Genomic DNA, 26,698 nt, shown 5'->3' with positions numbered 1-26,698 from the left:
CCCGGGTAGCGTGAGGCTAAAATGAATGGAAAGGTAATTTAAAATTAAAAATTCTCTGCTTTCTCTGATCATGACCTTGGGATGCCTGTGGTCACACTGCAATTCACTACAATTCACTGACTGCATGCAAACGATTTCTTGACCATTTCCAGATTTTTATTAATACTTAATTGATGGCGCGAGAAAAATTAAGTCAGAGACTCTTTCGACATGGCGTGGTAGGAGCTGTAACTTAAAAAAACAGCTCAGGGTCAAATATGAAAGTCATTCTCGCTCGAGAGTTTCGATGCAGGATCGATTTTGATTGGTTTCCAAAAGAATCAAAATGACCGGAAGTAAAACACTAACAAGCTTGTTGAGCCGTTTCATTAATGTTAACTTTCGCGTTAACTTTCAAAGCGAAAGCTCTCGGAAAGACTTTGTATGGAGCAGTTTGGAACAGTTTTGATGGGAATTGCGCACGCGCGTGGCGTTTAACCGCTGTGTGGTGCGGTACGAGGCTTGAGCTAGCGGGGGGGGGGGGGTAAATAAAATAATAAAAAATTTTAATATTTCTTTAAATTTCTTAAAAATTTTCCATTAACAAACAGCGACAAAAGAACTATTTTTGCGTTTGACCGCTGTGAATGAGCTAGAGTTTACGCAAGAGCGACGCGCGAGGTTTCTGAAACTTTCGCACGCGCGCGCGAGTCAAAATGATCAGGTTGGAGAAGACCCTAATCGATCTTTTGCATTGTGGGTGTTCTATGCTTTGACCTCTTTGACCTCTTCAATATCTCAATATATTCCAGTACCACTTTACCGTCTAACACACAAGAAAAACTTAACACAACCAGATCGATTTTAATAAAATCTTATTTACATATTTACATATTTACACTTAATTATTCTCCTTGGAATTTTCTGAATCTTCAATAATACATTCTCATTTTTTTTACAAACAAGTTCACGAGGCTTCTATTTGTTTGGATTAAGTTACAACTCTCTGAAGTAAAGATTCGGAAGCGAGCAGACAGTCCATTCTTCGACCGGATTTGCTTTTAAAAACTGACCAAACTGACAGGCCTCCTGTTTTAGTTTTAACGCTGCCAGGTCCATTTCACAGACTGATTTCTGTCTTTGAAGGCTAATCTCATTGTTCTGTAGAAGTCTGTAAATTAAAGAAACAAAAACATAAAATGATAAGGCACTCTTGCAGCGCTCGGCCATATTTACAGCTGGAAGAGTGGCGCGTGAAACATCAGACAAACAGTTCTTACACAATGAATATTTTTTAATTTATAAAAAAAAAAAAAAAACTCCCAAGGGGTTTTTTCCCCCAAAAAAAAAAAAAGGTTTTTTCCTTTTTCGAGGAGAAAAAAAAAAAAAAAAAAAAAATAAAAAAAAAAAAACAAATATTTTTTATTTTTTTTAAAGCCCCCCCGCCCCCAATAAAAAAAAAAAAAAGGGGGGGTTTTTTAAAAAAAAAAAAAAAAAAAATGAAAAACTACTTTTAAGAAAAAACTGTGATACAATTATGTAAAGGACGACTAATTCCAGAACTTGCCTTTTGAAAATATATAAATAAATAGAAATAATAGGCTATGCGCCAATGCGAGTGGAAATCGTGGGCCGGTCAGTGAAGTCATGTCATTTATTTTATTCATTATTAAGGGACAGTGTCGCGAGTAATCTTCTAAGCTTTCGTGTAAAATATTTTATAATTACGAGAATGCAATCACTGTTAATTCCGTTTTTTTTTTTTTTTTTTTTTTTTTGTAACAAATTTCTCATTAATTTTTTTTTTTTCAAAAAAAAAAAAATTTTTTTTTAAACCCGCAAAAACACCAGACGCAGACGACGGAATATCTTTAAGCAAAATAGCCTTTAAACAACAAAAGAGAAGCATATTAAAATCATTCTCCAAGATGTAAATAAACCGCAGCCAATGGTTTAAAGAAATTTTATTTAAAAAAAACTGACAAACTTGAAAAAGTTGGCCTGACGTATTCAAGTTTAAGGCTACTTCTTTCCTAAAAGCCTGTACCCAAACACGTTTATAAAATTTTCAGGACTTGTAAAATACTTTAGCAAGGTTAGGTCACTATGAGTGGATTTACAATTCATACCAACACCTTCATGGGGTTTTCAAATTGCACTAAATCAGATTTTGGTGATACTGCCTCTTTAAATACGAACATTCTCAAGAAACAAATTAACAACCAACCAACCAACCAAGCAAACAAACAAACAAACAAACAAACAAACAAACAAACAACAACAATAACAAAAAGCGGTCGTGGAAACTCGACCGCGCCAGATAGGACGAAAACGCATTGCTCCCAAATTTCGTGCGGCCGTCTGCCGGCCACCATTTTTCTTGCTCGCATTTTTTTGTTTTTTTCAGTCTATTTTGTAAATATTTCGGTCGTTCAGGAGTTAAGCTATACAAGATACAAAATGTTAATGATATATAGAAACAGAAATATACGCTTACCTGAAGTTCCTGTCCAGAAAGTAACATCTCTCTTCTGTAACATTAACTGCAATTTCTTCAAGGAAAAGCTTTCGCTCTAAAGCTTGAACCTCTTCCTGCATTTCAGCAACTACACAATCTGCATGGGCTGTTTCAGTGTCGGACACCGCGTCATCGAAGGGAGAGCTTTCATATTGACCGAGTATCCTATGGAAAAGTGAAAAAAAAGTGACTACTATTATTATATCAATTTAAAGAAACTGTGTCACGGATTTTAGCCAAATTTAGGCATGGGAAATGGCCATCAAATTATTCGGTGAAATATAAAATAACTGCTTAAAACAGTGAAGAAACATTTCAATAACACAGCGCGTTTTAAATACAGAAGAAGGTACGGATGGCCAAAAGTGAAGAAGATACCTGAAACGGATTGAAATACAGGCTAAACAGTTTTCAGTTAATCTCGCTTTGTTTTTCCTTTTTTTTCTTTTTTTTCCTCCCCTCCCCCCCCCCCCCCACCCTACCTGTTCCTGCAACCCCTTTGTCAAAGCACCTTTGGTAACTAGAACGATCCCACCCTTTCTCTTTCGTGATTAAAGAAAAAAAAGGAGAAAAATACATCAGTATCCTTCGTGTGGAAAGTCCTTACAGCGAGCACTTACTCATTTTCAAGCTGCAGTTGTTCCTGGAGACGAGCAATACCCTCCGCTGCTTCTTTCAATTGATTTCTCAGTTTTCTATTTGAAAAAAAAGAGACATTATATCTAAAAAGACATCTTACTGCACAAAAAAAAATGTTTGCTTTGACAAAGGGGTCAAGAACAAAACAAAGCGAAAAAAAAAAGGTAATGATTATTTTGAACTCTGAATGCATTGTTTTTGCAGAAATCAAATGCACTGTAAAGGCTGGTTCTCTTAATTATGATCGATCCGATCGTTTCTATCACATCGATCCTTTGCGAATACTGAGACGATCGTAGGCGATCGAAACGATAAGAAGCGATCGGGGGTTCTCATATGATCGTCCCGATCGCCTGGTATGAGGGAAGGCCTACGAAAAAACAATCGCTTTAGATCTAGACCATCAACACAATGACCGCCTTCAATGAAAAAGCAAAACTCGTGGCCCCCATCGTCTCAGTTATTGCAGTTTTACGGTGAAGAAGGGTAAGAGAAGCTAGAAAGATAGAGCTCGGGCGATCCAAAAGTGATCGCATCGCCCCAATCGCCGGAGACGTTAGCGATCGTCTATGTAATGTTCTTATAAAATCGCCCTGATCGCAAGAAAAACAGACGCGATATATAGAAACGACCCGGGCCATTATATGAGAGTCAGCCTTTAGGGAATTGCTGTGAAACATATTGAATTCCTGGAATTTTATTTAGAGGACAAAAACTTTACTTGATCTTTTAAAAATTGGCTTACCTTTTGAAATCCTTTCTCGCTTTTCTCTTCGATTTATATGAGCTCCAAGCTAATCCCATTTTAACTTTCACGTTGCTCGTTTTTAAACAAGATTTAAGAGCTTCGAAAAACACGGCCTACCGGACGCTTTTCTCTTTGCGAATGAGGAATTTTGCATTGTGACATAACAAAGGAGGGGAAAATGCGCGCGCTGTAATAAACCAATCAGATTCAGTTTTATGACTAACTGTCATCTTAGCGCGAGCAAACAAGATTAAGCTTTATAAGAATTTTACTTTCCTGAATTGCTTTAAAAGTGGCACTCTTTTTCACCTAACAATGTTAAAAGAGAGTTAGAAAATCCTCTCTTTGTTTATAAAAAGCCTAACATATAGAAATTGTAGAAAAATAACGGAACGGTTAAAGATGTCATACAGCTACAGGCACGCGCATCACAGCGTGCGCAGCGTGCGCAATGCTTTACGTCAATCGTCAGGACAAATGGCCAGCCTAGAACATTCGGGTTAAATTTTAGAAAAATTTTTTAGGTGGTTTTTACACAAAAAAAAAAAAAAATTTTTTTACTCTTATTTATTTTATGCATGCACAAAGAAGGAAGTGCTTTTGATCTTCTGTAAAATTGCCAGATTCTTCGGAGAAGCTTCTTCAAAGTTTGCAGTGCTGTGGTAATTTTGACCGTTAATCGTAAGGTTGTTGGAATGTGCTTTGTATGCCCAGAAGCACTAACTTGAACGTTTTTCGGTGAATCTTCGGCATGTTTAATTCGGTAAGTTTCGAAGACTTTTAGGAATGTAGTGATGATACTGAAAGTCGAGCGATTTATCAGCACATGTCCGAAACACGAGATCTCGGGTGTTGTAAAAAGAGGGTCTGGTCGTTGCCCGTTGCGGTAATTTGCGTGCTGTTCAAATGCTCGGAGATATCAGCTGTATAAGGTACCCTCGAAATCCGAGGGTAAATAAAAGTAATGTATCATCGTATGGGTAAGACACGAGAATTGATTAAAGCTTTTATTGATCAAGAAGTATGTTTCACTGTTAGTGATAGGTCCTTCCTCGCTTGGTCGAAAAAGTTTTGACTCTAACACTTTTTTTTTCTTTCAAGGGCACGAAAGGCCCCTGACGAACAAACGACACTAATGGCAAATTGCAATTTGGCGCCGAAACGATTCTGTGGAAAGATGGTCTAACATTGGTTTCGAAACTTGGGTAATGCTTGCTTAAGGTCCGGTTCAGACGCCGATCTTTCATAAGCCGAACATAATTTGAATTTTGGACCAACTGAGATTAACAAAAGTGCGCCTGTTGATTCAGACGTCGAACTTATTTAGCCGTTCTGCAGCCGTTCCTGATACGTCTCATGGTAAACACTCTCCACGACGCATGCTAATTCTGAGTTCAACTGCTTGCAAAAGCATTATAAATAATTTATGCATTAGGATCGGCACGTGAAAAATTTGGCGTCTGAACCAAAGCCGTTCCAAAGTCGAAATTCCCGGCCAAGCCAGGCGGGAAAAACGGCTGAGCCGTTCGGCAAATTAAAATAGCCGTTCTTAATTGATTCAGACGCCGAACTTTTCATGAACTTAATTCAAGCTATAAAGTTCGGCTCCTAAAAAGTTCGGCGTCTAAACCGGGCCTAATTGGTTCTAAGGCGTTGCTTGCTACAAATCGCCTTCCATAATAATTTCTCCTCATGGATCAAAGCCGTGACTGTTAAATTTACTTTTAATCTTTTCCGCTTTCCCTTCCCCCCATCCTCGACGAGAAAGACTTTTCACAGTCTATTTGAAAAATGTTTCTTGTTTCATGAACTTTGTTGGAAGCAAGCCAACGGCTTTTAGCGAAATGGGGCGGCTACCAGGTTCACAAACAAAAGTTTTCTGTTCAAATTGAAGCCCTAAGGCGGCTATTAACAAGATAGGATAAGTCGATCATCTCCGTCTTGCTGTCTACGGGAAAGGTCGTCCATCCATAGCGCAATAACTGATTAATGACAGTACAATTTGATCATTTTCCGTAAAAAAAATTTGTTAACAAACATGTTCACAGTCCGTAAACTGGAGTACACTAAATTTTACTTAGAAGATATTTTTTCTGTTTTATTTTAAAAGATGCAGATGAAATTGTAAGCACTATACACTCGCATGAAAATGCCGAATCTATCCCTCGAATCTCTTCACCGGCCGGCGGAGCCTAGGCACAGGCACGCTTTCTATGAATCTTGGGACTAGGGGAGGAGGAGAGGAAGAGAAGTAAGAATCTGACTTCAATTATAAACCGCTGACCGGAAATACTGAAGACACTTTGAACATGGTTGCATCAAGAAGCGTGCGCGCCTTAATTTATTTAATTAAACTTAAATAAAAACTTCAAAATAACTTTTAACGATTAGAAGCATGGAACTGTATTCAACCAGGGTGTGATATGATGAACTCCATGCATGAACATCAATTTCACTTGAAAACACTCTACATGCAGCTTGTTATGATAACCCAACGAAGGTAGAGTAACAGCCAGCGTTTCGCCTTGCAAGATTCGTAAGAAGGTTTCTTTACCACTCTTGATACTTGTTTATACGCTTTAAGCGCCAATTCAAATTCTCACATCACTACAGAATTCCCAAGTTTGACGCAAAAAGCGATGAATACGCACAAAGATATCAAGAAGCCCCACCTCCCAGGATGTTTTCATAGGAAGAAGAGAAGGACATTATTGTTGTATAACTTTGGATAGCCTTGACGCCATTTTGCTTTATAATTAAAGTCGCAAGTTCTAAGCAGTCCACATGGTTAGGTTGAAGACAACAAAGGAAAGTATACGGCCTTCTCTGCCGACGTTTTATGAGAGTAATTTGAGATAAATTAACTTTAATGTTCGGCTTTGTCACAAGATAGGAATTTGAGCGGTTTCTTCAAAGCTCAACTGAAAGAGCTTTAGGGCAAAGTATATAATCAAATTTACAACTAAGTGTGTGACTCTATCATAATGAAAACACGGTCTCTTTTTTGTGGCATGTTTTAGCTCTCTCTTACGGCCAGAATTTAATGTTTACAGCATTGAATTGATGAATTTAGAGTAAGGGCACGACTTCTACCGGAAAAGTAAATGTTTTGGTGATACTATAAATATTCCCCGCCATTTTAGCAGCTGATTGTTGAAACTTCCCTCGTTGTTGTGACATTTTCGCAATTAGAGCGAAGTATAAAATCAATTTTACTTTAATTAACACGACCATAAACATTACCGACGAAAATTGTGTCTACTGTTTCAATATTGACTTCTCTTTGCTCTTTGACCCAACTGAGATGAACCGAAGTGCAAAATGAAGTACCACCCGGGAGTCAATATTACGTCGTTAAAGATCGATACACTTTTAGACATTCACGTGCTCTGAGCGAGGAAATTTTATTTCAGCTATTTTTTTCGATTTTCTTTCTTCGCTGTTGTATTAAATGCGTTTCAAACACGCGGAATAAATTTCGTTAAATTTGTCTTTATGTGGTCAAACCATCAGCGAGACGGGAACGCCATGAAGCGATATATCATAACACGACCACACTGCGAAGACAGCGACCGACCTTCACTTTCGTCCATTATTTACAAAAATGATAAATTAGATAAAGCAAAACATTATATTATAACCTTCATTGAGCACGTAAAAATCCCCAAATTGAAAAGTTTGCTCATAAAACATTTATGACGTGAAAAAATGGAAAAAAAACATTTGACTGCGGTCAAGCTAAGCACGCAAAACGAACCAGACAGCTCAAAGAATATATTGAGACGATATGGCAGTGAGAGCTCTATTGAGTGCCTTAGATAAAACACTCTGTCCAACTGCATTACTGTTGCTGTAACAGTTATGAAACTGCATTATTTATGCAAATTTGTCACTCCCCCACAAAGCAAATCTATTTGAAAGATTTCGTGTAATGTTTTTATTTCGGTATATTATTTAACTTTTATACGAAGCTAATTGCACAGCGCAATTATATTAAGACACAAATGTACGTAATTGACTTTCAGAAATAGCCTCTGGGAAATAGTGGAGCTACCCTCCTCCCAAAATACATTTTATATAGTGCATTTTTTACCGTATTGTTGTGGCTTAGTTTAACTGGAATAGAAAAATAAAAAAAAGAAAACACACTTTCTCGTTTTCTAATGGGTGAGAATGCCAGTGTTTTGGCAGTTCGCTGGCATGTTTTCATGTTTCTTGGTGAAATACATTGTTTTGAAATCCACTTACATAATGATTAAATTTGCAGATCAGCTCGAAACTAAGATAGATAGTTCAGGTCTCAGGGAAAAAATAATTCCAGAGGAAGAAAGAACTTAATCCTAACTCGCCCCCTTTGCCTGTTAAATTAAGGTTTTTTTGTGATTCTATTCTGTTCACTGACTATGCAGTTCTGACTCGACATTCGCCACTGGCAGAGTTTGTCATGATATGCAATGGCTTAATTTGTGACCATATCAAACATGTTTATTATGGGTATTCCACGTTAGCAAGTTCCCTTTTATATTTTCCCCTTTTTCCCTGGTCTCTAGCATGTATTCCGACGTAAATCTTCGCCAGAAAGGAAGTCAAAAAAGTAGAAATAAAAAGTCCCTTTAGCTGAAAGTTTACCCGAAGTACAAACGACCCATTGATTGAAAAGCTCTTTTGTATACAACAATTTATTAGGCCTTCCTTAGTTCAATAATTCTGTTAAGCATAAGAGGCTAATCCTATATCTCTATGATAGATTCTAAAGTAAAGTTTTTATCAATTTCTCCATTTACCCAAGCGTTAAAATTGACTTATCCTTAGCTAATTGAACAGAAATGTTGACGCCGACGAATCAAACGTAATTTTAACCATAACTTGCTTTCGTTCATGATTCCTAATTCCTGCTGAAATGTCGGTAATCTATTTCACATTAGAAATTATGATATATTCGCGACTTTTATACAATAAAATAATATATTACTTTAAATAGCTGTGTCTGTTTGTTCATGGTCGGGTGTAATTGCAGGCACCTTCTAAATGGCTAGCCAAAGGCTAAGTCTCTCAAGCCGACAATATTTGCCTAATTTCGTGAACATTTTAAAACAAAACTGGAATATTTACAAATCTATTTAGCGAAATATATCATTTTGCGAGTTTTTCTGGTTTCGAAAATTTAAATATGACCGTCTAAAATCATTTCTTTGCCATAGCAAAGGGAGCAAAGGTGCCTCGAAATACTGACCGAGAATTTATTCTTGCAGCCATTCCAAAAACATGTCCTTGAATGTCACTGCAGCCTTGTGGCTTTCAAGGCGTAACTTTCCTCAACTGTTCCTGTAACTTAGATAGAGTCTCTTGCCAGCTTTCTGATCTGTTGTTCTGTCCCTGTGTGACTTTCGTTCCGAGGTAGGCAGAGAACGCTGAAGACTCCAACGAGTTGGTAGCACACTGTGTTGGAACAGAGGCTGCCGCCAATTCTGATACACATGGCACAATCGTCGGTGAGCCATGGAAGAGAAGCGAGTGTGCCGGAGAGGTTCCAGGATAATCCCTGCTTCCATGTAAGCTCAGGGAAGGGTACGATCTCACGGATACCGGACTGTACAGGTAGGAAGAGTCGTACGAGCCCATAATGCTGTCGATAGCGAAGCTCTTCTTGGTAGGACGAATGTACGTTAGGCTAGGATACATTCGGTAATCATCGGCGCGGTAAGGATAGAAGGACGAGTGCGATGAATATGAGCTTAGTCCTCGAAAATACGCCGATTGAGGCGAGCTACCGGCAAATTTCAAAGGATTGCTTCTTCTGACACGCCGCCTCGCTCTCCTGCGTCTGAAATCACCGTTGGCAAAGTCTTCGAGGTTGGCCGGATGAATGGCCCAGTAGTTGCCTTTGCCATTTTCGCTGCGACCAGCCTTGATGAAGCACTCGTTCAGCGAAAGGTTATGTCTGATGCTGTTCCTCCAGCTCTTGTCCTTGTTTCGGTAGTACGGGAAGTTGTCTGAGATGTACTGGTAGATGTCGCCCAAAATCATCTTCTTGTTAGGGCAGCTCAAAATCGCCATCGCTATCAGCGCGATGTAAGAGTGCGTTGGTTTCACATCGGGGTCAGAGCAGTCCGCTTTGGTCTCGCTTCCGGGCGATTCTCCTCGCTCGAGCTGCGCTGATTCGTCTTCGTTATAATCCAACTCCACCATAAAGTTCTGCACGCACTCTTCAGAGTTCTCTCCTCCGCGATCGCTCTCAGAAATGTCTTGTTCATTCTCGCTTTCTTCAAAATCTTTGTCCGTAGAGAGCAACGCCATTTCACTGCGCTTGTCAACAAGCCCGGGTGAAGGGCGTCCGTAGCTTGCAAGATCAACAACTCGTTCGCTGATAAACTCGCTCATGTTGCTTGTATGTGTACACTTGTGAAATTACCTCTGCCGTGTACGCTTTATACGGCCCACTGCAGAGATAGCGAATTATAGTTTTAGTTACTCAAACAAATACAGGGCCAAACAATAGCTTCCGATTGGTTTCGGCTCGCTGACATATATTTATCACCACCCTTATGAGTGCCTATATTGACCTCTGTACATTTGTCCTGTCTTGGCTAAACAAAGCCAAGAACAGAGCAACTGAAGTTAGCTGAAGATGACACGAAATCCAAGTGAATTTCCCGTACAGAGCGCTTTACAAGCCGCGATATCACCAACCTCCAATAAAATTCCTTCGCTGCGCGATAAAATCAGTTTTCTGATAATTTCAGGTCTTGATTTCACTGCGTTTCTTTCATGTTATTCTTGACTGTTAAGTTCTTTTGTAGACAAAGTGATTAAGGTAATTGCAAGAACCGCCTCCATTTCCCGGCTCGACCACCCGGTCGGCGCTCTAATAGTGCCCGTGTTTTTCAAGCAATGATCTGATTGGCTAAGCGTTACATTGACACTAAGGCATAAAACTTGGCAAATAAGTTATGCTTTTATAAAATAAGACGTTGCTCAAGAACAGCTGTCCGATTTTCTTTCTTCACGAACAATCCACTGACATTTAAGTGATCGTTTTGACCTTGTAGTTGATTTAATATGACAACTACGTATTTATGTTAAGGAAGTTTTCAGTTTTATATTTTTACATGAAACAAACTATTGGTAGGGGCTAGGAACAGGTGTACGGAATTGTTTATTTTTCTGTTTTCTGTTGATAAACATTTAAAATAAACGACAGCAAAATTGAGATGATGTTTTACCTTATCTTTCCTAATGTGGTAAATGCGACTAACTTTTTACTCCAACTTCATAACAAAATGTTCATCGCAACTGAAAAATACGTATGAAACTTGTTCGTTTATTTTGAGCCGTTGGTACTTTTTAGCCCTGGATGATTTTTAGAACAAAATTTTAACATTTAAACACACTAAGAGCGTCATTTAATTTAGAAATTTAGATCTAAATGTTGTTAGTTGATAATTCTCAAAATGCTTACAAAACCAGGCGTCAAACGAGATGTTTAGTCTCACAATTCTAGCAAAGTTGGAATTAATGTTTATATTTCGTAACTAACAAAGGAATGTGGTTTAAATCCACCGCCTTATTTTTGCAAATTCGAAAACGTCTTCCTCTTTAATACAAGAACGATCTCCACTCTTAACTTTTTAAAAAGCGGTATCTTGTGTTGCCGAGTTTACGGGGTCTATTTCGTAGTTTGCGCTGTTTGGAATATGTGTATCTTTTTACTGTTAGATCAACTTCAAACAAATTAAACCTCTCCTTTTACGCAGGCACCAAATAGCTTTTATGATCTGATAAAACTTTTGGCACCCAACGAATAATAAATTGATTAGCTCGTACAGTAACTATCGCTAAAAATTGCTTTATTTTCTCTTAAAACTGAAATTAAGCCAAGCAGTAATACCCTTTTGTGTAAATGTACCTTCTGTGGACTCTGATCACAAAATAAAACTAAAGCGTTTGAAGCACGGCTTAAAAAATAACTCTCTAAATTAAAGAGATATCAATAAAGCATATATTTCGTAAATAGGGCAGAAAACCACATTACTGTCGATGTTTTATTTTCTGCCGACATGTCGAGATGCAAAATTGCTGATTTCAGAAGTTACTAATTTCGAACTGACAATTTGATGGGAAGATGTTAAATTTCGTTTCTATTAAATTCGAGTCAGAGTACATGAAAAAAAAAATCCTTATAAACTGTCCATTTTGCATAAATCCCAACTGTTAATTGTAATTTGCTGCTTGCTAAAAGTTGCAGAAATATTCCTCCTTTTCTTTATCGATCGGCGAACGAGGAGTTTTTATCAACGCAGATAATTTTTTCTCTTGGCTTCTCAGGTGGTGTCGCGCGAATGTGGTGAATACATAAAATGAATTCTCTCGAAGCTGCGCTCGGTGCACCACAATATAACTTCTGCATTTAAGTTTGTTTTGTACACAGCATGGCACCTAAAAACACAAAGATCAGTTTTGATAAATCTCCAGCTGGTTTGCACCGAGTTTATGGAAAGAACAGAACAGTTTGTTGTTAAAGAACAATGAATGTACGCCGTGTGTGGCAAACAACATATAGACTTGACTTGTTTGGCAATGTAGCCCTGAAAGATATTTTTGTGACTTAAATGATTTTCGGATACCTGTCCAATGCCATTATTTTTTTTGTCATGTAGAAAGTTAATTTTAAAATTGGCGTTTGACTTAGATGAGATGATTTATTTTCTACAGAAGCCCCCCGAAAAAGGAAACAGAATTGAGTATGCATTCAAGCGACAAACTGCCCTCGTTTTTTTGGCTTTTTTTCTTCTCTTTCGAGCTTGCTTTGTTGTTTGTGATCAGAGCTAGAAGAGAGTAGCGTAATAATATACTTGTTTCTGTTTGTAGAAAAAATCCACTTTGTTGTGAAAAAAGATCAGCTGGTTTTGAGCACATTTGCTTCCATGCTAAATATATTTTGTATTTAAGACTCTATTTTGTGGCTATGCACCATAAATCATCTTGGCTTTTCAAGACAATTTACCTTAATTATTTATGGCCATTAGAAAGTGTCGTTCAAATCATTTTTGTCGCATTCAGGTCAGGGTCAGTGCAACCAATGGAGGTTTGTTTTTGTGTGTGTCGCTGAAGTAAAGGCATATCAAATCCACCACGTAGACTGCTTAGAAGCCTATACGTTTGCACTGCATGAATAAATCCGCATGGTAAGAAAGTGATACTTGTACACACGACCTAAATCTATTGTATTATATTGAAAGATTGAGTGGATTACTGACAGCCAGTGATTAATTAGCTCAATTATGGTGATTAGCAACTTGTTTTATTGTCTATTCCATTATAGTGTCATTGTTTGAAAACCGACCCCTCCCCCAAAAGGCAGCTGCCAGCGAATTGAGCTTAATTGAATCTCTTTCAATCGAATATCGGTTTTTCTATACGAACGAGAAAACTTCCTTTGTGAGGTGATATTTCTTTTATTTTCCTTTGTTTAGGTGTATTTTGCTTACAGTAAACACGCAGAATTAAAAACGTGAGCAAACTTGGTATGACAAAGAATAAAGGTGATATAAAAGATGCTATATTTAACGTTTTAATAGATCACACCCTGAAATACTTTTATTCAACGACCGATTCGTGACAAGGTTGCTCTTGACCTCGCACATTTGATATTTCGGCTTACTTGTTTTCTTTTTGTGACAACTTTCGCAATTAAATGGACGCTCCCAGGAAGCAATATCCCTTTCACAAGGCAATACACACGGTCATTCAATATCATAAATAAACGTAAGACAACTCATTTGCAATTGAGTTGTATTGTAAAGCTAGTTAAATGGTTTTTCCGTTTCCTGGAAACCAATTCGAGCCAGTTCTGAGTTGAGAAAAGAAATGTGAAAATGTACTTTACAAATGACGGATATTGAATTAAATCAACCAGTCATAAATTAACGTTTATGATGCGAACGTGAAAAATATTTTTCTTAAGTGTAAGCATGTCCTTTACATTTGGCTGCTTGCTGGCTTGTCGCTTTAAACAGATAGGGTTTAAAAAAGTACGTTTTAACTATACTGAACAGCTTATTTTAATGTATTCCTGGCCTTCTTCAACGATTAATATCATGATCGAGTGTGGACCAGTGACTTTAGGAGATAGTTTTATTAATTTTCACATTTGTACCAGTTTAACTGTCCTTTAACTGGCTTTTAGATGCTTAAATTAAAAAGCAATCATCGAGGATTCCGTCCTTTGAACAAAACACTGACCGATTGACTGTATGCTTGTTCATTTCACTCAGATTTAACCATTACGAAATAGCACGAAAAAAAAAAAACTTAAAAAAGGTTCGACAATAGTTTATAAACAGTTTTCATCATCAAACCGAGCAAATGCTGATTTCGAGATTCTCTGATTGTCGAAATTTTTTTATTGAGTATTCCTTTCGTTTTGTAATAATTGTAGCTCAACATGGAATTGTAATAGCACTAGCTTGTCGATGGTAATCACGTTAATGACTACGACAATATTCATATCCTGTATGGACAATGTAATTGTTTTTTGTAATTGACAAAATATGATTTTCTTAAGCAATCTGCGAATTAATAGCGGAATAAAATTTTCTAAAGGCTATAAATTGCATAAAAAACGCCAAGAGGTGCGACTGAGTTGAATACAATATTTTTTTCCAACATCATTTATCGCCATAATGTCGGTTGCCCGTAACAGCCTTTCACATTTTCAGAAAAACACTTTGTGGACTTATAAACTGGTCGTGAAGAGGCTGTATGTTGTGATATTGACAAAACAAACAATTGACTAACGTACGTTTGCATATTGTTATTAAAGTTGACAAAATTAATAATAAAATAAAATAAAATATATATTTATTTTTGCTACTATAATTCCCAAAATACACCGAAGTTTTTGTTGCGAGGTAGTATTACATTGAAATATACGTAAATAATCTTCTGAATATTGTCATAGCAACTAAGTTGCAGTTGGCCTGGAGACGGAATTTTGTGGTTTCACCAGAGATTCGTTCCTCGACTGAACTGTTCAAAGCTGTTCGTTGAGTCGTCCTGTTAAACACAGTCAGTGACAAGCTCGAAAATAGCATAAAACTTAAGAATATCTTTCACTGCAAAAATCTGAGTCGTCACGCAGTGTTTTTCACACGAAAATAGCGTTGCGTGACTGCAAGGGCTGCAAAGTCAAAGTATTTGTAAATATTTTGAAGTAGTAGACTTAAAACAAGGAGTTGACTTTTTTTGGCTCTGTTCTTGGTAGAATATAACGACTTTAACAGTAAGTTCTCTTTGACGTCAATTCTTGTTGTTCCTCAAGTTAACCAACTGTTCAACAAAAGAAGTCTTCGCTTCAACGGCCAATGTCCTCTTCAACTGGTATAATACCAGTGGTATTGAACACAATAAAGCGATATTTGGCGTCACGACTCCTATTGTTATTATAATACCGTGCGTAATAACATTATTTTGATAACAGTTTGTGACGTAACAAGAAATATCGCTTAGGTTTGTTTAAAACCACTGAGTAATATTTTGGTGGTATAATGAGAAATTAAAGACATTATAGTATTATAAAGACAAAAACAGATTTTAATTTGGTTTATTTTGTTGCAGTGAAAAGTTCGTAAAAAACTTTTTTTAAGAGTTTAAAAAAGTTTATATGCTAAGCTTTTCCGACACGTGCTAGTACATAAATTGGTTTCCATAGCAACTAACCGCGACCCACCTGAAGAGAGGGTGCAAGTAGCTGTCAATGGTCTAGTTACCAAAGAACACAACACGGAGAACATGGTTAATCTCTCTAAAAATAGTTCGAAAACTGTAGTTTGAAGTAGTTAAGGGGCTGTTTTAGTGGATAGCAGTTCAGACGTGTTATGAGAAATCATATATTTTTTTGGGGCAAGGCCCTTAATTACCGCACGATACAAATATTTAACTGTATAAGTCATGCCTTTAGGAGTGAGTTGCATTCATGCAGCAGAAAAAAAATTTATTTTAACTTTCTTTTGCTTAGACCCTTTACATAAATGATCGAATACAAGATGTTCGAAGAAGTGCAGACAAGACATATAAACAAAAACTTAAACGAAATCATAGACAGCATTATATTTCCATGACTCTGTCCTGGGTAGAATATAACGATATTTACTGTTTTGACGTCAACCTCTTACTGTTACTTAATTAACAAACTGTTCAACAAAGGAAATTTCTCTCTAACAGTCAATTGTCTCTTCAGTTTGTATACACCTGTGGTATTGAACGCAATAAAGCGGTATTTCTGGTCACGGTACCTATTGTTATTAAAATACGGTACGTAATAACGTTATTTTGATAAGTGTATATGACGTTATGGAAAATATCGCTTCCACCGACTAACTTCAGGCACACTGACAGTAACGTCCACGTTTAAAACACGCAAAGGTGCGGGAATAATTAATTTAAGTCCATTCATTACAAAGTGAAAAAAAAAATGTTTTCTTTTATATCCAATTACAAGGAAAAGTTCGGGAACAACTATTTTTCGATTATTGCAAAACGTTGTTCAGATTATCTGCCACGTGCATGTACTTGCAATGGTTTCCATAGCAACTAACCTCAACCCATCTGGAGAGAGATTATAAATGTCGAGTTGTCAAGGGTTTAGTTGCCCAACACTCAATATAAAACGTTTACTCTGGTTAATCTCGAACAGTGCCAAAAATAGTTTGGAAATATTTACAAGTTGTTTTTGCGAAACTGTTCAACGTTAGGTCAAGGTGTACTTTTAAATTTTTTTGATGTTTAATATTTGTGGTCTTTTGCACGTGTGATTATTTACGTTGAGTTGATCATTTTCTAAAGATGGTTGCTTAGGAAAGTTCGATTGTCGATTTAATATGTCTTGGATGGTGTATTAAAACTCTCTACATTGACAATAAAAGGATATTTTTCAACTTGCTAGTAAAATTACTTAAAATAAGAGAATATATTTTCTGATATTGGAAAACAGTTTCAAATGCAAACAAGAATTGTCTGAACGGTTTGGATATTGTTGCAACAGTAAAGTTTAAAAATAATAAAACAAGATACATTTTCACAATAGTCCAAATACAATGAAGATTTTTCTGTGAGTAAATACTCAATTACGTAAATGACTCGTGCTCTCAATTGCCATAGCAACGAAGGTAGAGTTGGCCTGAAGACGGATTTGTGATTTCACGAAAGATTTGGTAGGCATAGTAATTATGGCCTTGGATTTGAAATTACAGATCCTCCAACCTCCAACCAACTACAAACTGGATTTTAGCTTGGTTGTTCATGGCAGTGATTTGTTAAAAGCCAACTGGTCACCTTTCCACTAGACGGGACACTTAACAGTTTACGTTCAATCTGCAATATTTGTTTGTTCATTTACAGTGTCATCAGTGCTATATGTATCGACCCTTAAATAAGCCAATTATTTATTTATTTTTTTATTTATCAATTTTATATATATTTTATTTATTTATTTATTTTCATTTTTTTTAATTCTTCTTCAATAGAGCTGTACAATGCTCATCTTTAATTTGAGCCGTCTAATTCGATAGCAGTCAGCGACTGGCATGAAATGATAGTACAAATATTAGAACCCTAGTCCCTGAATCATCAGTCATTCGCATGTGCATTCGTTATAAGGGTTTCGTCGAAGGGAGATTTGCACGACGGTCCAAAAAAACGGCTTCGCAAAAACACAAACTCGACAGAACTGCCGTATTTGAAATGTTTTACAGTTATCTTTGACCCAACGTTCAGTTTAGCAATATTTAGGAACAAAGTTTAGTATCTGATTAATTATTTTTGTAAATGTCTCTAAATAATGCTAGACGGAAATAACAGCTTTATTATATTTCCACGATGTTGCTCCGGTAGTAGAACAAAGCGATATTAACAGTTTACAAACTTTGACGTCAAATGTATTTGTTATTAATTTTGCCAACCGTTAAACAAAAGAACTCTTCGCCTCAACAGCCGAAAGATGTGCCAAACAGCAGTATTGAATACAATAAAGAAATATTTCGCGGTACTTCACTTATTGTTATTAAAATATCTTGACGTAACGGGAAACATCTCAATACCGCTGACTCACTATTATATTGGCGGTAGAAAGTGAAATCGAGCACGGACATGTAAGGGAAGAAAAGTTGACAACTTAGTTCGAACCCATTCATCACAACAACAAACATTTTATTTGTTTTTTTGTCCAACTGCAGTAAAAAGTTCAAACTAAAACAACTTTTTCATTTGTTGCAAAAAGATGTTCAGCTTATTCGACACGTGTATGTACATGGTGGTTTCCATAGCAACTAATTACAACCCATATTGAAAAAAAAAAGATGTAAGTGGTAGTCGAGGGCTCAGTTGCCCAACAACACAACAAGATTGATCCTGGATAACTTTTTAAAATAGTTTGGAAATATTCATAATGGTTAATTTTAGTAAATTGCATGATTTGTTTTCGCGATAATGTTGCAATGATAGGTCTACTAGGTATATTTAAATCAACTTTGACCTACACTGCGTTAATTAAGAAGACCAGAAAATAATCTACTTCGTTTTAACGGAGTTCTCTCACAACTGAGTAAAGCTTTATATCTTTACAAAGTACCGTCCAGCCTTCTGATGTATTTCCTTGATGTAGTTCCCTAACGGAGGGTGGTTGCTTATTGCGTCAGAAGGAAATTTGAGATCTTTTGCGTGCGGTCGCTTGCGTTGAGGTGGTTTCTAACGGAAAGTGGTTGCTCTCGGCAAGGTTCGATTGTCAATTCAATATGTCTTGAATGTTGTATCAAAACTCTTTATACTGATAAGAAGAGGGTATTTTTAGTTTGTCTTCTTAAAGTAACCTGGTTGCAGGAGAGAACATTAGATCATTGCATATAATTGTAGATGATCATGAATTTTGCCTGTCTGCACCAATATTGACTTTGTCGTAATCTGTCATCGTTTTAATTGCTATAGCAACGACGTGCGGTTGACCCGGAGACGGTTTATTTGTTGTTTCAGTAGAGATTTGGGTTGCGACGTGACCAAATGGTTTAGCTAGGGCGTTGCTTGTTAAAACCCAGTTCAACTCCTCGGTCGCGTGTTAAATATTAATTGGTTCGCTTAAAGGGACGGTGTCATGGCTCAGTCTATTTTATTTTATTAAATTTTGTCAAATACTCGCTATGAAACTAAATGTTTGCAAAGAAATTAATTCTATGATTCTAAATGACAAATTCATAGCTTCATTGCAGCCAAATGTGTCTCCCTGCCGTTATAATTTAAAGTTGCAAGCAGACAAGATTAACTAAAAAGTGTTCCGCCGGACCATATTCAAAAATTAACCCATATCGCAATCCGTTCCAATCTTCGTCACTTTTGGACATCCGTACCTTCTTTTACATTTGGTGTGTTATTTCAATGTTCCATCACTGTTTTAAGAGGTTATTCTATAAAAACGAATTTGATGGTCATTTCCTATGCCTAAGTTTGGCTAAAATCCATAACACGGTCCCTTTATGTGGTGGTGTGGGGTGATTGCGCGGGGAAAGTTTGGTTGTCGAGTGAATTTGTTTTCCTACTGTGGATCATTTAGGCGGTTGAGTCAACGTGTTCCGTTTTAACTCGTTATACCGACAATAATACGCTTAGCGGCAGATCTAGGAAAATTCAGAATGTGGGGTCCAAAAACATTTCGGCGAGACAGCAACAACGCCCAAAAAAATACATACAACCGGGCCCTCTAACCTTTCAGAAAAAGGTAGGTTACAATTTTTGAAAGGGGGTGGGGCTCGGAGCCACGCTAAATGCGCCCATAAATCTTTTAAAAAAAACTCGCTCTAGTTATCGTTTCGCTGGACCTTGTCTTTTTAAGTTATGATTGGAGTCATACCAATCCACTTTGTAGTTTAATAATATATTTTAATAACATTAATAATTGTCTTGAGCTCTTCAAATAATTGTAACAAAAATCGTCTTAAAAATGGCAATTTTCGTTCTATTGTTGTTCTTTGGCTAGTCGAAACTTTGGTATCGGTAAAACTTCATTTAACGTCATGAGGGGTTTCATCAGGATCAAAAATCGTTATATGTGAAACTGGTAACGAGTGCAGTATTTTGAATCAATGAAAAATGCTTTTGTCACTAGAGAAGATAGTTTACGACATTAACTCATCATCTCGATTCGGCAAATGACTTTTCCCATTAGGGCGTTGCCAAAATAAATTTAGTTGCACGTGGTGAAGAGTTTGACCAGAGTGAGAGGACTGAAAGTAAAATGGCTTGCCTAGAGTTTGCACAGCTACAGTCTACAAAAGTAGTTGACACATTAACTTCGCTTTGCAGTTTTTATGGCAAATTTACCATTAGTTTTCAAATTCAATCACACTCTGCTAAAATACCCCCATCCCCAATCCAGTGTTGTATGATTGTAGCAAAGGGCTCCCAAAACCAAACTACAGCATTCATAGGGGGAGGGGGTTGGAAGGGTGGGGAGAAAGGGTGAAATTAGACCAATTTACAATAAAGTAGGGCCAAAAATGAGATGTGTCAACACTTTTGTCACTTATTTTAGTCTTGTTTGATATACCCGTACCAGATATTATGATATTGTACTTTGTTTGTCTGTGTGTGCTTTCTTTATGTGTTTGTGGGGCCTTGGGATCCTCATGGTCCGCCTTTTCGTCATTGTGTTACCATTTGTGTGTTTGTTGATAATATTATTATTGTTAAAATGGTTCTAAAACGTGATTCACACAATATTTGAAGTGACGCGAATTTATTTTACTTCACGGTCAGTTTACAAGTGAAGAATAACCACAGGTCACCAAACTGTCACCCAATTTATTTTTCACACGCTTTAGCCCACACTTAACCCCTTTTAACCCCATTTTATCACCATTCTTCCTAAATGAACTTTTTGGCAGGCTTGTATGGTTTGCACCTCTTCGAACCCTTGATACATTTGACGATTTCTCTGGCTTTATCCCGTCCCGTGTAGTAGCCACCCTGGACGAATCCATACCAATCGGAGCTGGTGTTCTCACCAGCGAAGAAGAGATTTTTCAGTCGGCCGGCCATGTTGTCGTAATGACCCCAGCTTGTGCCGATCACTGGATCTGCCCACGAGCCTCGTACAAATGGATTCTGTGACCATTTGCTGACATGGATATCTATAACAAACAAACGTTAAAAGAATGAAATGATATACTGTAAATCATATATCATATTTGATAGTATTGAGGATGATTCTAAGCTAGAAACAAACGTTAAGAATAGGTTAAATGTACGTTGTGGTGACTACTGTTGTACTGCTGTTCTATGCAGAATAACCATTCAAAGTTTAGGTTACAACACCGATCGATAGTCCGCTGGGAAATGGTCATAGGGTAAATTTCATTAAATTCTACAGCAACAGACAAAAGTGTTGCGAAGTTCGCACTTTTGTTCTTTCCGTCTCCTTGCCTGTTCAGCATTCAGCTACTAACAAACTTACTCACACAACATTGTAACGTGAGGTTCCAACCTAGGTAGGGTGAGAGTTTTGGAGAACTCTTACACAGTTCTGGAATGCCTTTGCTAAGTTGAAGGCGAAGCTTAGATAAATATGTTTGAGTTGCTATCAATCAACAAATGGCATATTAACTTCGTTCCGGTATCTGTTTGTAACTGATCTCCCTGTAAATGCTGTCCCGAAATGAAGTGAGTTTAAACATTTGTTCGTCCATTCAACAGGGTAAGTCTATGTAATATGTGTTTGTCTATTAGTTCCAGCTAATAACAGCTTGCCGCGAGAATTACTCCTAAAGATCCTGATTAACTTTATTGCGATATATTTCCTTCTAAGCGGTGCCTCTATATAACTCAAAATACACTAATTTCGAAATCCCAAAAATATGCCGAAAATTCCCAAAGCAATTAAATTGGAGGCAAAATCGTTCTCCGTTTGAGAAAACTACACCCATAAAGTAGGTTATATTAAAATGTACCCCGAAAATCTCTTCAACAAACGATTTCTTTGATTTAAAAGGCACTTAACAGCGTTGGACACGGGCACACTTTATTGCGGTTTTCAGTGAAATGCGAACTCTGCAATTCAAAATACAGCTAACGATTGCGTTTTTCGCTGCCGTCAATCAAAATAATGGCGACAGCCAACGAACCATAAAAAACAGAAACAAACAAAATGGATCGAAATCTACCAATCACAACTGACATATTTGACCTTTTGACCCGATTGATGTGAACTTCTGTTTCCTGAGAGGTCGGCTAAGATGATTGACGGCAGCCATAAGCGTAAACTGTACCGTTCGTTGAGGATTGAATTGCAGAGTTCGCATTTCACTGAAAATCGCAATAAAGTTTTTACGTACCCGTGGCATTGGGTATGTTGGATCCATACATGTTTCTCAGAACTTCCATCATTTCTTCCAAGGTTTTGGAATCATCTTGTGCTTCCACTCTTAGCGCCTCGTCTCCTGTAACGACTGAAAACAGAGCAGCGGAGCCAGGGAAGAAGCCAGGTCGATCCAGGTCATAGAAAATTGGGAAGTGGCCCGTCTTCTGGGAAATGTGCATGATCCACTCGTGGTCATCCCAGAAATCACGAGGAAACTTCAGAAAAATCTTGGTGAAGTACACAGGTCTAAAGCGAAGGATCGCTTCTTTCTTCCACTCGGGTAAGGGAGGGTCGAACTCTACCGAACCACTGCCAAGCACTCCAGAACTAAAGGTGGACAGAGCGTATTCTGCAGTGAACTTCTCTCCTCCGGTTGTAATGACTTCAACACCATGGTCAGAGTAGATAATCTTCGACACAGGCTTGTTCAGCAAGATTTTGTCCTCGAAACTCTTGTAAAAGCCACTGAAGGCAGTCCAGTAGCCTCTCTGGTCGGTAATGAAGAAGTCTTCTCCTGGAAATCCCATATTATTCAAGGAGGTTTCGCGTTCCCCTCTACCGTACTCAAAATCGATGTCATACCAGGAGAAAGCCTTCTTCATTGGAGTGTTAGAACGCCAGCCGAGCATCCTAAGGCCAACCGAGGCAGGCATGTCTCTGGGGGGAGAGTCTCGTCCGTCCCTTTCCTCGCCCATTTCAAATAGCTTGTCCACAGTTTTCTTCCATAGTTTGAACGTTTTCAAGTCAGTTATATCTTTGCCAAAGTCATCCCTAAGGATTAAAGGAGGGTTGGAACGTTAACATAAACTTCTTTACTGTTGACATGAATAAAACCAAAACGCGTGCTGTGGTTGTCTGTAAACTAATACTGGCACGAAATAAGCTTTCAATCGACAATTCCTTGTTTTCTAGAGTTATGGAAATACTTGAAACAACTGCCACAGCTTTTATTGTTCTTCCAAGTATCCACCCATGGCACCAAAACTTTAAAAAGAGAAAATATTTTCAACCGGCGTCTTAAATCATGTGAATACATGTAGTATTTATGGTCCATGCAGCCAGAACTTATCTTGTTTTGCATGGTCTGAAGCGACATGGAGTGCTGCTCCCCCTGAAAGGAATACTTGTTTATCCAGCTGGTTGCCCCCAGGTATTTTTTCTGGTTGCCCCCACAGTTTACCGGTTCGTACGAGTTTGTACTTCTGAGTGGAGAATATCAGTGTGAGAGGAAAGAGTCTCGCCTAATAATCCGGTAATGCGCCCAGTCAGAGCTTGAACGATGACCACTCTATGAATCGAGAGTCTAACCCACTATTCATTAGGCCACTGTATTTCACTTAATTCGCTCATGGTCACTAAAGAACTAGATTAATTGGGTCCTCGCTAATCCCCGCAAATGGCCACCTTAAACCGTATTTCAAGCCCCTGAAATACCACTCTAGATCTTCCAAATATCGCAAGTCAAGCTCTCGAAATACCACTCTCTTTTACATATGACAAGTCTTTTCGATAAATACAGCTCCTTTTAACCAATCATCGGTCAGAAATTTCTAGGCCTGTTTTTCAAATGTATGAGTGGACTTTTCTTCGGGCCAAAGGAAAGTGGCCATATTGAACATCGACGGTGTCGTATATACGACACTACTGGGTTAGTATGGCAAGATTCTGACTACAACTATAAACTAGCGAACTAACCTCATACATAAATCGCTATAATTCGACATATGTCCCTTTAAGTCATACTTGTCCTTCAATGGATTAAGAGGATTGTCCTCCTCCTCCACGAAATGAATCCAGTTTGCTCCTTCTTCTACTTTCATGCCAGCAAATCGTACTTGCTTCATTCGTCCACCGATGTAATCCTGTGCTTCTAACACCAGAAAGTCGGTGATGCCTTTGTCATGAAGTGTCTTGGCCGCCGTGATGCCAGCAGCTCCGGCTCCCAAGATTAAAACTTTATGTTCCGGCGGGCTTGCAGAGCGGGCCATCAAAAATTGAGGTAGAATGACCACACCAATAAAGCAATAGAGAAATAGTTTCCAATTGCTCTTCATTTTATTTACACCTGACGCCAGCCGACAGCCTGTTGAGAATCAAATGAAATGGCGAACTCCTTACGGGAACAAATCTGTGAAACAAGTGAATGAAAATTAACAACGGGTAGATAAAGCGTGAACTGTTTGGTACGTGAATAACACGTATTGTCATCATTGATTTTAACGGGGTGCGACTCAAGGCAATTTACACTGAGATCTTCAATGAAATTTTGGGCTTCCATAGTAAACTTGTAATTTTAGTTTTTGTTAGATCTTCAATAAGATCTTTGGTTAATTAACGAGCGTGAAAGAAAAAGTGGTCATTGCTGGTGCGCGGGCTGCTCCGAGGTTAAGGAGGACAGGCTATAAGAATAAAACAACAGGGAAATTATAGTTTCTAATTTCCACTGTCGCGTAAAAAGTGTCACGAGAAGAATAAGACTCCTACCTTAGTATAAGGAAAAGAACTCAGAAAATACCACAGAACCAGGAAATACATGTGAATTTGCACATGAAATGACCATTCTATTCGAAACCTTGACCTTCCTTCCAAATATGGTTAACGATACAATACAATCTAAACATTGCTGTTTTATTTACAAACAGAGTTTACATTAGGAAAAGATCTGAAAAGAACATCTGCCCAGACTTTGCAAATAGATTAATAGGTCAATCTATTCATGACAAGTGTAAAATAAGTGTAAGTTATTTTATCTTAAGTTTTGTATGCAATTGGTCTGTAAGTAGCTCTATTGTTTACTTTTTTTGTGATGTATTTTGTCTGTGTGTGTGTTGAAATAAAAAAAAAAATTATATTCCTCAAGGTAAACGTTTAAAAGTTAATCTGGAGTTTTAATTATAAATTAGCCAATGAAAATACCGCATTTATTCGATTAAACGCCGCCGCGTTTATTTAATGTTTTTGTGATTCGAGTGCGGCGTTTATTCAAAGGCGGTATTTACTTAAAATTCAATTTATTTCTTGCAAACAATAGTATGGTAAATAAATAATAATAATAATAAAAAACAGAAACATGTTTTAGTGCTTATGTAAAAGGCCAAATTCAATATCTTAAAACATTGTTACAATCAAAGAAAATAGTTTTTTAGACTTGCTCAATCTTGATTGTAACTGAATTTGTTTTTTTGAGTCTATTATTCCACTTTGAGGGCGGCGTTTATTAATATTTCTGTTCTAAAATGCGGCGTTTATTCGAGGGAGGCGTTTAATATTCTATATTCTGTAAGTTAGTGTGAAGTACCATCAGGATTTATCCTACAATAAAGAAGATTTGCTGATTTCCAAAGAATTTTCCTGGTTTTCTGCTGGAACAAGTTCCCTATACCTCCGACTGGCATACGTAACGAGTGCCGGCAGCCTAGTCAGTGCCTCTACCGAGTTAATCTCCCCACTCCTCATCGAAACACATTGTTTACCGAATCATTTCGTCCGCTCATCCGTCAAGAGTTTCTAAGTACAGGCAAATAAGCACCGAAAGCCATAAAACGTATCGTTACAAAAGTATTAAAAAGCGCTTCTTTTTTAACGTGCGTTGAACGTAAGTAGACGCCCGGCATCCTGAATTTTGGCGCCAAAAAGCAAGGAAATGATTTGCATGCGGCCAAAGTAATGGCACCCGTTGGAGACATGCGTTTCCTTTTCCTTTTTTACCTACGGCAAAGACGTAATAGACTCGAAATGCTGCAAGAGAAAATGCTGAAAGAGATAATGGATAAGACCGTTAAACCGTTACCATGTGGGTGAATATATACCACATGCTAGTGAACGAAATGCGTGAATATGACCACGAGTCATTATATAAATAATCCTTGACCTGGCGCCAGGCAATTTCTTTCATTACTGCGTTCTTGTAATTTGGGTTTATAGTCAGTTCTAACTATATTAATATTGCTGGAAATTTTCGAACTCTTTCTATAAAAAGTGCTTCTACATCTGAATATTTCTCATGTTTACGTCGACGGCAATTTAAAACAAAATGGCGTCGACATGGCAAGTGGTGTTTATCGTGTTCTCTTTCTTAAGTTTTACGGAAAACTCATTCTTTTTCGTAGCTAACAAACCTGCTTGCTGGAATCGTGACGTCGATGAACGATACAACACTCACAAGGTTGACATACGGAAAATACGCCACTCGGGTCCCGGATGGAGTGGCGTATGAAATCTACGCGTGGTTTAGTTCGCAGAAAAACATTCTCTTCCGTATATTATAAATATTGTTAAAGTGTTTCCGTTACCAGAACCAAGATTTCATTGCACTATGTTATTCACTTGTTTCTTTTTGCAGAGTTACCCTCAAAATATGGCTGAAGAAAATCTATCTACAGCTAATTCGAGAAAGGTTGTCGGAAAAAGCACA

At 37.6% G+C, this 26,698-nt stretch overlaps 4 protein-coding genes across 5 annotated transcripts in view; 1 reads left to right on the top strand and 3 right to left on the bottom strand.

The window, feature by feature from the left end:
- LOC144658569 (uncharacterized) overlaps nucleotides 1-26,698 on the top strand; it is a 60,630-nt gene that overhangs the window by 280 nt on the left and 33,652 nt on the right. The window lies entirely within an intron of this gene.
- Nucleotides 863-4,007, bottom strand: LOC144648039 (uncharacterized). 2 transcript variants are annotated; one of them, XM_078507687.1, is made up of 4 exons: nucleotides 3,882-4,007; nucleotides 3,118-3,192; nucleotides 2,477-2,662; nucleotides 864-1,150 (listed from the first exon to the last, which is right to left on the bottom strand). In XM_078507687.1, exons 1-4 carry the CDS (start codon nucleotides 3,938-3,940, stop codon nucleotides 976-978), a joined length of 495 nt encoding a protein of 164 aa, XP_078363813.1. In that variant the 5' UTR covers nucleotides 3,941-4,007; the 3' UTR covers nucleotides 864-975. The 2 variants fall into 2 exon arrangements, with proteins under 2 accessions (XP_078363819.1, XP_078363813.1); XM_078507693.1 differs by lacking the exon at nucleotides 3,118-3,192 and having other exon boundaries at nucleotides 863-1,150.
- Nucleotides 8,554-10,603, bottom strand: LOC144664412 (uncharacterized). The gene has a single exon (XM_078525562.1). The coding sequence runs from the start codon at nucleotides 10,263-10,265 to the stop codon at nucleotides 9,183-9,185; it is 1,083 nt and encodes a 360-aa protein (XP_078381688.1). The 5' UTR covers nucleotides 10,266-10,603; the 3' UTR covers nucleotides 8,554-9,182.
- On the bottom strand, nucleotides 20,703-24,338 carry LOC144632002 (uncharacterized). Its single transcript, XM_078490624.1, has 3 exons — nucleotides 23,980-24,338; nucleotides 22,259-23,055; nucleotides 20,703-21,058 (listed from the first exon to the last, which is right to left on the bottom strand). Exons 1-3 carry the CDS (start codon nucleotides 24,336-24,338, stop codon nucleotides 20,793-20,795), a joined length of 1,422 nt encoding a protein of 473 aa, XP_078346750.1. The 3' UTR covers nucleotides 20,703-20,792.

This window comes from Oculina patagonica, chromosome 1 (assembly GCF_052425735.1).
Source record: "Oculina patagonica isolate OP01 chromosome 1, crgOcupat, whole genome shotgun sequence".
NCBI lineage: Eukaryota > Metazoa > Cnidaria > Anthozoa > Scleractinia > Oculinidae > Oculina > Oculina patagonica.
Note: the sequence above shows the minus strand (reverse complement) of the source record. Positions and strands in the feature narration are given on the sequence as shown.

What these genes read in the sequence shown, in the direction of transcription:
- LOC144632002 (XM_078490624.1), bottom strand. Translation starts at nt 24,338, where the DNA reads ATGAAGAGCAATTGGAAACTATTTCTCTATTGCTTTATTGGTGTGGTC. An exon ending in TATAGCGATTTATGTATGAG is followed by an intron (nt 23,056 to 23,979) that starts GTTAGTTCGCTA and finishes TTTAATCCTTAG; the next exon opens with GGATGACTTTGGCAAAGATA. An exon ending in CAACATACCCAATGCCACGG is followed by an intron (nt 21,059 to 22,258) that starts GTACGTAAAAAC and finishes TGTTTGTTATAG; the next exon opens with ATATCCATGTCAGCAAATGG.
- LOC144648039 (XM_078507687.1), bottom strand. Translation starts at nt 3,940, where the DNA reads ATGGGATTAGCTTGGAGCTCATATAAATCGAAGAGAAAAGCGAGAAAG. An exon ending in GCGAGAAAGGATTTCAAAAG is followed by an intron (nt 3,193 to 3,881) that starts GTAAGCCAATTT and finishes TTTTTCAAATAG; the next exon opens with AAAACTGAGAAATCAATTGA. An exon ending in TTTCTGGACAGGAACTTCAG is followed by an intron (nt 1,151 to 2,476) that starts GTAAGCGTATAT and finishes TTTAATTTACAG; the next exon opens with ACTTCTACAGAACAATGAGA.
- LOC144664412 (XM_078525562.1), bottom strand. Translation starts at nt 10,265, where the DNA reads ATGAGCGAGTTTATCAGCGAACGAGTTGTTGATCTTGCAAGCTACGGA.